Below are 10,685 nucleotides of genomic sequence, written 5' to 3' on the forward strand. Positions count from 1 at the left end.
AAGGAAGGAAGGAAGGAAGGAAGGAAGGAAGGAAGGAAGGAAAGAAAAGCAAGCAAGAAAGAACAATCACAATGATACATTGAACTTTCAAAAGGAAAGAATAGAACTGAGGCCACCAGAGGTGGGAAAGGGAAAAGAGCAGGGAGTAAGGCAGGAATTGGTAAAGGGCTATGAAAAACAATTATGTTGTGTAATGCTGAATATACTAATTATCCTGATTTGAGCATCATATATTGCACACAGGTATTGATATTCAATGCTGTACCCCACAGATATGTACAATCAACTATGTTTCAATTAAAAAAAAAAATTAAAATAAATAAATAAATCAATAAGCCATGGTGCAGTGGGGATAGAGAGGTCGGGATGAATTCAAACACTGTTTCTGAGAAGGAGTGACAGTACCTGGTGACTGACTAGGTGCAAGAGAGGAGGGAGATTTACAGTGTCACCAATATTTCTGGGTGGGTGGTGCAACTATGTGAGATACAAAACCCTGCAAGAACAGCCATTTGGAGTCATGTCGAATGCCACTAGGTCACTCCTGTCTGTGAGGAGATGTGTCATAGAGTACCTCGCGAGGGTGGCTGGGAGGGGCGTTGGGGGCTGGATGAGTCAGCCACTCGCTGAAGCAGTTGTGGGGTGAAGGTGGGAGAAGGAGCAGTGCCTGCTGGAAGGCGGGGGTCAGGGTGGAGAGAAAGACACTTTCTTCCCACAGAGGAGCCTTAGTCATGTTGTTGTAGAGAAGGGGAAGGCAGGAGGGAGGGAAAGGTAACAGGGCAAGTGACAGTAGAAACAATCAATGGGAAGCTCACAGCTAAGCCAATACCTATAAACTCTGACATACAGTCAACAGAATCATTTACCTATCTTCTGTGTAGAGATTACCTGTTGACCAGAAGACTGGGTCAAATTTCACGCTTGACAGAGCATATCATAACTACCAGCCAATACTTAATATTGGCTACTGCGTGACAGACCCTGGGCTACCTTACTAACAGTAACTCAGTTGTCCTCATAACAACCCCTAAAGTGTGTAACTATTTTTATCCTTATTTTACAAATGAGGAAAGAGAGGCACAAAGTGGTTAAGTAACTTGCCCACAGCTGTAAGTGGCAGAACCAAATTCAAACCAATGCAGTCAGGCTCTGGAGTCCATACCGCGAATCAACACATCATACTGTCCTCGGTGTGCCATCAGCATCTATCTCTGATGAAGCGTAAATGTTCGTGCGTAATAATCATGCATAATAAGGGTGTCTGCATATCTTCCTCCTGCTTTTGGTGGTCTTGCAGTCAAAGACCTTATTTTTTAAAAAGAACCTATTTTTAAAGTTCTTACCTGCAAAAATCAGATGGGAAGATATAAAGGACTTCATCTTTGGTTATTAATGGATGAAAAGAATCTCCATCTGTTCCATTAATCATGTTGCACCTGTCTGTGGCCCACCACTCAAGTGACCTACAATTGATGAGCACAAGAAAGAGAAAAGATGACCAAATTTGATTTTAGATTCTTTTAAATGGTCAGGCTTTTCAAGATTTAACTGAAGCTGGCTACCCACAGTATCTTATTCATACACAGACACAAAAGTGTTAGGGAGTAGATCAAGGGGGAGAAGTACGCCCCGACCCCCAAATCAATTGTGATAGAGGTAATAGCTAACAACCCCTCTTTCCTTCTTCTAGAAAAGTGTATTCCACGTAGAGGTTTAGAAATACTGATTTACTGAAAGCAGTGATCCAATTTACCATTAATAATAGCCTCATTCATAGCCAGTCCACGGACAGACAAACTCTGTACAGGTGTGTCTGGCTCTTTAATATTCATGACAGAACATTAACCTAGTCTACCCTCTGAGGAGTTCTCTTTTCCAAAAATAACATATGACTTCTCTTAGAATACAAGCAAGCTCAATACTGAATTAAATTCATGCTTGCTAAAAGCACAACTGAGATAGCAGGGTTTTATAATTAATTTTTTAAATAATGGTACATGCAATGGACTGAATATTTATGTCCCTCTCCAAACTCATTTGTTGAAGTCCTAATCTCCAAGGTGATGGTATTAGGAGGTGGGGACTTTGGGAGCTATTAGGTCATGGGGGGGAGTGGCTCTGATAAATGAGATTAGTCCCTTCCACTATGTGAAGTTACAGAGAGGACGGCCACCCGTGAGGAGGGAGGCCCTCACCAGACACCAAGTCTGCCAGTGCCTTGATCTTGGACTTCCCAGCCTCCAGAACTAACAGAAATAAATTTCTATTATTCATAAGCCACTCAGTCTATGGCAATTTGTTAGAGCAGCTTGAATGGACTAAGACAGTACAAGATTCAAAAGAAAGGAAAAGGCAGACAATAAGTAGTAATTCTCCCAACTTCCGGTCATGATGGCACCCTGAGTTCATGAACTGAGGGCCTCTTCTAAATAAAAACACAAGGAGGTGGTTTATAAAAGACAAAAAGAGTGCATCTAGTAGGCCTACACTACATCAAACACAAACATCTACCTAGACAAAAAAAAAGATGATAAATGCAAAGCGGTGGACAGGACTGAAGCCACCACACTGCGGCTCTGGAAGCAGGAGACAGAACTGCAAGTTCAGCTCCTGGGGAAAGTAAGGATTAAAAGTGGTCCACAGGGGCTTGAATTCACAGTGGAAGGGGCAGAGATTCACTGCTCATCAAGAGAGCCCACAAAAAGCAGCTTCTACTTGCTGTCTGGACTTAAATGTGTACAAAGCATAGTGTCTGGGGAGGCAGGGAGACTCAGACAGCCTCACAACCAGAACCTGCGCCAAGCTGCCTGCTGATTTCCCCACCATGACTGTGGGATGAAAGGCCCACCTGGATATACTGGTTCTGACGGGGTGCTCCAGAGCGGCTACATGAAGGCAACTGCAACACTTACATGGGGAGGGTGAGAGGATAGACACAGACACACACACACACACACACACACGCACACACATACAGATAGGCAACAGACTAACCTCCCAACAAAATAATTCTGCAAATCAACATTTGTTTTTCAAGTTGGAGGAAACTTATGCAAAGGGACAGGCAATAAAATCAACAATGAGGAGATGAATTCACGGCTACATGAAGGCAACTGCAACACTTACATGGGGAGGGTGAGAGGATAGACACAGACACACACACACACACACGCACACACATACAGATAGGCAACAGACTAACCTCCCAACAAAATAATTCTGCAAATCAACATTTGTTTTTTAAGTTGGAGGAAACTTATGCAAAGGGACAGGCAATAAAATCAACAATGAGGAGATGAATTCACTTTAGAAAAAATAAAATAGAACAATCTGGCTAATACCTTAAATAAGTACGTTGTTTAGAATCCTCAAAGAGACAAGTGAAAAAATAACATCCTTAAAATAATGGGAAATTATTAAAAAATAAAAAGGAAAGAATGAAATAAGAGTAGAAAGACACAAAAACAGAGAAAATTAGAAATCTTGGAAATAAAAAATAGTTTCTGAAGGAAAAACTCAATGTCAGGATAAAACTCTAGACTGTACATAGTTGAAGAGAGAACTGAAGAGTTGGAAGGTCATTCTAAGGAATTTACACAAATATAAGCTCAAGAAAATTAAAGGATCAAGGTACAGAGAATAGACTGAGAAGCTCCAATAAACGTTTAAGAGGAGTTTGGGGGCTGGGGGTTGGGGGGAGTGAGAATAGGGAAAATAACAAAGAAATAGTAATTGAAGAGATAATTGCTGGAAGTTTTCCAAAATTTAAGGAAGATATAAGGCCGTGGATTGACAGTATGCCCCAAGGGCCAAACAGAATAAATGAAATAAGTTCAAATCTGGATATACTGCAATAAAACTGCAGAAGATCAAGGAAAAACCCAAAGTTAGGGGAGTAATATCATCATAGTTTTGAACTGTCAACCTAGAATTCTATACCTGGCTAAAATATTTCAAAACTGAGAGTGAAATAATGACATTTTAAAATATGCAAAGTCTTTGAGAGTTTACTACCTACAGATCCTTACTGAAGAGTCAGTAATGCTGGGTTTCCCATCCTATTAACATGTTGGGCTTGAGAATTCTCCGTAGTGGCGGCTGTGCCGTACACTGTAGGATGTTTAGCAGCATCCCAGGCCGCCACCCAGTAGATGCCAGTAGCACCCCCCCAAGTTGTGACAACCAAAAATATGTCCAGACATTAACAAATGTCCCCTGGGGGACAAATCTGCCCCTGCTTGAGAACCATTGTACTAATAATCTTTAGCAAGAAGAAAAATAAACTCTGGGGGAAGATGTACAAAGGAAAAGAAAAATAATTAATAAAATATGTTGATAAATTCAACTAAGCATTTACTATAAAAAGAAAGACTTTTTCGATCAGCTCAGTTGGTTAGAGCACAGTGTTGTAATATCAAGGTCGAGGGTTTGGAGCCCCATGCTGGCTAGCCACTAAAATTTTTTAAAAATGAAGTTTTTACTTATATTTACATTTCTAAGAAAGCAAAACAAGTTGTAGACAAGAATAACAATGAACATGTTTGAGTATGTTAATAAATGGGTCAAGTTATGGTCTTGTTTGGAAGGAGAAGAGAGACAAAATAGCTTTAGATTTTGTTGGGGGAAATTGTTGTTAAATATGAATCATACAAATCTAAGGGTGGAAAAGAATATAAAAATAAGTCCAAACTGTATCTGTAACTACAATAGGTACATAAGAGGATTAAGCCACCCTCCAATTAAAAGATTGGAAAATAAGAGATTTGGTTTAAAAGAAAGCCTGGCTATATCCTGTTTACAAGTACGCTTCCCTCCCAGCCCAGTACCCCGGCCACCCTGTGCCCCTCCAGAGGCAGCACGCTGCCAGTTTCTTATAGATCCCTTCATGGATCCTGTATATTTGGGGTATGTGTTTAAATATATATTAGGTACATGTAATGTGTGCTTTTAAAAATTCAATAAATTATTTATCTGAAAATAGTTTTAGATTTAAGAAAAGTTGTGAAGACAGTACAGAGAGTTCCCTCTATTCCGTGCCCTCTACTCCTGCTATTAGCATCGTACATTATCATGGCACATTCGTTACAACTAACGAAGTAATATTGATACATTACTATTAAGTAAAATCCATACGCTATTCAGATATCCTTAGTTTTTCCCCAATGTCCTTTTTCTGTTCCAGGGTTCATCCAGGACACCACATGACATTTAATTATTGTGTTTCCTTGGGCTCCTCTGGGCTATCATAGTTTATCGCACTTTCTTTGTATTTGATGACCTTGACAGTTTTGAGGAGTACTGGCCAGGTATTTTGTAAAATGTCCCGCCTTCAGGATTTGTCTGGTGTTTTTCTTGTGGTTGGAGTGGGGTTATGGGCTTCTAGGAAGAAGATTCCTGAGGCAAAGTGCCACTTCCAACCCATGATCACCATGCCACCAACATGACTTACAAGTGATGTTAACCATGATCACCTGGCTGAGGTGGTGTTTGCCAGGCTTCTCCACTGCGAGGTTACTTCCCCCACCTCCACACTGTATTCTTGGTACGTTTATTGACATGTGTATGTATAGACATTTTTCTTCATTTTAATTTTTTTTAAAAAGTAACGTACTAGGTACACTATTCAGCATGTTGCTTTTTTCTTTAATAATTTTTAGAGAAAGGCTGTCTTGTTCTTTTTACCAGATGGACAACTGATTCAAGAGAAGCACTGATGGGGCAAGTTAATGATTAATTTCCCAGGTTTTCTAGAACCTATATTTGCATCAATTTAGGTCAGCAGAAAGAAGTACAGCTCATGGATATTAGCTAAGTTTTCTGTCTAAATATTTCAGTGAATTATTAATACTGGAAATAATCATATAAAAATATTTTTATACATATTTTTTTAAATGCTGTTGAAGTTTTTCACTACATTACCTAAAGTATCTTTTATAAAAGATCCACAGGATGAATTCCTCCCAGAATTTGAAGACAGGATGAAATCTATTTTTCTTGAAATAATATAGGCAATAAAACCCACAAAGCTCGTTGTATGTCCTTTTTTGCTTGGATTGCTGGGAAGCTCAGAAGTAAATTTAATGTTCAAGAACAGATCTACTACCTCAGAGCCTGAAGAATTAGCCTCCTTTCCCCTCAAAGGTTTCCAATTTCTCAGACTTAAAAAAAAATCATCTTGTTTTATATGTAGCTTTATTGTAAGCTGCCTCACCTCCTCTCTGGAATTAGTTTATTTATAAATTATAGGTATTAAAATAAAAATATTTTTTAAATGATATAATACTGAACTCAAATATATTTCATTTTTAGAGTAAAATACACAAACAATCCACAATCATGAAATTAAATTAAAAGAGAACCTCTCCTCCTGTATCTCTGCAAAACAAGTAATGTTTGAAAAATATTTGTGCTGTAGCTACTACGTATCACTCATTGACTACTAAGCAAGAGTGAGACTTTTCACTAGCTTATATGTAATTCATGCGTGTCCATGATCAATCTACAAATCATTAATATTTAATTTGTAAAGTATATTACCCCCATCTTGATTTCTACAACAATTACAAGAATATTTACACATGTATACATTTTTTCACCCAAAAAATGAATGATAAAATTTTTTAAGCAACATAGAAATACATATCCAGTTTAAATTAAAATTGAAAAATAATTATACTGGTAAATCCTTAGACTTACGTTTTTCCATTCCATTCAACAATCTTTGTAAAGTCAAGGTAATTGTCTTCTCCAGTTAGAAAAACATAGTCTCCATCATTAGTTCCATTTTTCTGAAAATAAATGAATATGGTAATTTAACTGTTATGGTTAATTTTACACCAACTTGTTCAGGCTACAGTGCCCAGTTATTTGGTCAAACACTAGACTAGATGTGGCTGTATTTTGTAGATGTGATTAACATCTACAATCAGTTAACTTTAAGGAGATTACCCTTGATAATGTGGGTGGGTGGCCCTCATCCAATTCGTTCAAAGCCTTAAAAGCAAAAACTGAGGATTCCTGAAGAAAAAGAAATTCTCCTTGAGACTGCAACACAGAAGTACTGCCTGAGTTTCCAGTCTGCCCTACAGACCTGTCAGCCTTCACAATCACATAAGCCAATTTGTTAATATCAGGGTCTCTCTCTTTCTCTCTCTCATGTACACATATCCTATTGGTTCTGCCTCTCTGGAGAACCCTTACTGACACAGAAACTAACAAATTTAATCTTCATGAAACTGTCCTAGATAGGCCTAATTGCTATATGAGATTGTGGCAGGACTAGGAAACACAGTGACTATTTTGCTAAATGCCATATTAACTGTATTATTATTTTATGGCTTTAAGAAGTATGAACCGCAGGCTGGTTAGTTAGCTCAGTTGGTTACAGCGTGGTGTTATAACACCAAGGTCAAGGGTTTTCAGGTTCCCTTACCAGCCAGCTGCCAAAAAAAAAAAAGTAATCATGAGCCCAATTGAAAAATAGGTAAAGGATCTGAAGAGACATTTCTCCAAAGAAAATACACAAATGGCCAAAATGCACATAGAAAGATGTTCACCATCATTAGTCATTAGGGAAATGCAAATCACCACCACAATGAGACACCGCTTTACACTTGACTGCAATTTTTAAAAAAAGAGAAATTAACAAGCGTTGATAAGGATGGGGAGAAACTGGAACCTTTATACATTGCTGGTGGGAATATAAAATGTTGCAGCCATGACTGCAATTTTTAAAAAAAGAGAAATTAACAAGCGTTGGTAAGGATGGGGAGAAACTGGAACCTTTATACATTGCTGGTGGGAATATAAAATGTTGCAGCCACTATAGAAAATAGTTTGGCAGTTCCTTAAAAAATTAAAAAGAATTCATATGACCCCCAAATTCCACACCTATGTATATACTCGAGAGAATTCCACTCCAAGGTATATACCCAACGTCATACAAAAATATGTATGTACACAGTGTTTGCCAGAAAGGGGATGCAACCCAAATGTCCACCAACTGATAAATAGATAAACAAAATGTAGTAACAATACAATGGAATATTTCTCAGCCATACAAAGGAATTAAGTACTAATACATGTTACAACATGGATGATGCCTGAAAATATTATGCTAAATAAAAGAAACCAGACACAAAAGGTTACATATTTTATGAATCCATTTATATAAAATGTCCAGAATAGGCAAACCCATAGAAAAAGTAGATTAGTGGTTGCAGGGGCTTGGGGGAGCGGGAATCGAATCTAGTGCTAATGGGGTATGCAGTTTCTTTTTAAGATGATGAAAATGTTCTGGACTTAGACAGTGGTGGTGGTTGTACAACCTTGTGAACTGTAATTCTTGTGAACTAATAAATACTGAATTGTACACACATTTTAAAATGGTGAATTTTACGGTAAGTGAACTATATCTCAAAAAGAAAAAAAAAAAGCCTAAGTCCAGGTCCAGGACCCAATTATACAAAAACAGCTGCACTAGAAGACAGTGGCATTAATATAGTCTTATTTTCAATTAAGGTTTCTTCATTTGTTCGAGGGTACCTCACGAAGTTAATAGAAAGATTTGTAAACTTTATCTCTATTTTTTCATGAGGTTTTTGAAGTCCTTCATATAGTCTCTCCAAGTTACACTTCTTAAGGGCACGTACAGACTCTACACATTCTTACAAATCCTTTATTTGAGGATAGAGCTATGATTTCTGGAAAACAGCATAAGTATTAGCTATTCTATAATAATAAAGTAATAGGAGTGAACAATTATTGAGTATTTATAATATTCCTGGCACTGATCTAAAATGTTTATATGAACTATCTCATGAAATCCTCACAAAAGCTACACGAGATAGTGTGGTTATAAGCCTGATGAGTTCAATAATGTGAAAAAGAGAAAGCAAGCTGTATAATAAAAATCATCTCAGAAATACTGAGATATTAGGAACAGATCTACCTGACAGATGGACTGAAGCCACTGGGGAAAAAAGGGCCTTGAGGGAACTTTTGTATCCTTCCGTAGGAGGATCTCCCGAAATATTTCCAGAAGGGAGGTCTAGTCACAGCTTAATATGAAATTCGTGCTTCTCTGGTTCTGTGGAAGCTGTATTTCTATGAGGTGGGACCTTCTAGGAAACATCTATCTGGTCTGCTCCCCCAGAGTGAAGCATTTAGGGTTGGTGAGACTCTACCTTTAGGACTCCCGCCTCTTGCATAGATAATGTTTAAAAACTCACTTACAATCTTGCTTGAACAACTTCTAAGTTTTGTATGCCCTTGAAGGCCCGGGGGCAGAAGTACCACCATATGCCCCAGAGGAACTGAAATGCTAGGGGATTACATGATAAGAGTTAAATTCTCGGATACGCAAAGACAAAAAATAAATACAAATTTAAAGATGAACAAACTTCCACAAACCCAGAGCCTATCCCTAATCTAACACTTTTTTCCCGAGGTTAATTTTTGTCTTTTACCAACTTCCCAACTATCCATTGCAGTAAAGATTTTTTTTTCTTCCAAAAAAATACTTTCTTACTTTTCACATACTCTACAAGACATCTAGAACTCCTCACGATTTTGGTCTTCTCCTAGAAGAAACCCAAAGTTAATATGAAATCTGGCTTGGAGTGCCCCTTCCTCACCGTCTACTGAACAAAGAGCTCTAAAAAGAAAAATCAACTTACCCCATAGAATAGGCCAAAATAGGGAGAGATGTCAGGTCTGAAAATATGGATGAGGGACAAGATCTCATCTTTGTAGCCCCAGAGCAACTCGTCGACTGTGTGAGTCATGAAGAGATTCTGCTGATAGGCTCTCAGCAAGGCCTCGATGATCTGCTTGAAGAAGTGGACCTGCACCCATTCTATGAGGGTCTGAGGAGCAGAGGCAAATTAAGACAGCAGTGTTCCCTCCAAAGCACCCACTCCCTTCTACTATCTCTCAGCAAAGGGGGCTGGAAATTTCAATGTAAATGTTGAGATTAAATAGCTGAGAAATCAGCCAGCAAGTTCTGTCTGAGGAGCAGAGGCAAATTAAGACAGCAGTGTTCCCTCCAAAGCACCCACTCCCTTCTACTATCTCTCAGCAAAAGGGGCTGGAAATTTCAATGTAAATGTTGAGATTAAATAGCTGAGAAATCAGCCAGCAAGTTCCTTTCTGGCTGCATGTGGAAGAAAAAGACCAGTCATTGTCCTTTCTCAATATTAGGCTTTGTAAGTGTGAGCTTAGCATCCTGTCCTGCAGGCGCTGAGTTATTATTCACACACCCCAGAAAGAAAAAGGAAAAGCTCATATAAACACATTGACATCTTTGGTCACAAGGTGGCACCACTTTCCTCCCGAGCAGGGCCAGAGACATAGCCCTCATTATAAGCCCCACACCAGGAGGCAGCAGGGCAGGGCCAGTCTAGGATCTAATACTAGGATCTAATACCAGGTCTAGGATCTAATATTCGCTAGGTCCTGGGTCCACCATCAGTGTGCAGCTGCATATGGAGTAGTCATCTAGGAGATAGAGTGGGAAGGGGGTGTATAAATAGATAAGAAAGTTTTATGTGTCTTGGTATAGTGTAGGTGTAATATAGGTGTTATTATCAGGTGGAATTGCCATTATAAACAAAGCACAATGAAATCACAGTAGGCTGTAATCAAAAGCCCAGTCTCTGCTATTTGAAAAGTGGGGGGGGGGGGGT

At 38.7% G+C, this 10,685-nt stretch overlaps 1 protein-coding gene across 1 annotated transcript in view; it reads right to left on the bottom strand.

Annotated features, from left to right (window-relative positions):
* Window positions 1-10,685, bottom strand: part of SCARB2 (scavenger receptor class B, member 2) — a 44,847-nt gene that overhangs the window by 13,266 nt on the left and 20,896 nt on the right. The window contains exons 4-6 of the mRNA XM_008592809.1: window positions 9,678-9,866; window positions 6,697-6,788; window positions 1,344-1,463 (exon numbers count right to left, since the gene is read on the bottom strand). Coding sequence (XP_008591031.1) covers window positions 1,344-1,463; window positions 6,697-6,788; window positions 9,678-9,866 — 401 coding nt within the window. The remainder of the gene's footprint in view (window positions 1-1,343; window positions 1,464-6,696; window positions 6,789-9,677; window positions 9,867-10,685) is intronic.

Source organism: Galeopterus variegatus, unplaced genomic scaffold (genome assembly GCF_000696425.1).
Source record: "Galeopterus variegatus unplaced genomic scaffold, G_variegatus-3.0.2 Scaffold8341, whole genome shotgun sequence".
NCBI lineage: Eukaryota > Metazoa > Chordata > Mammalia > Dermoptera > Cynocephalidae > Galeopterus > Galeopterus variegatus.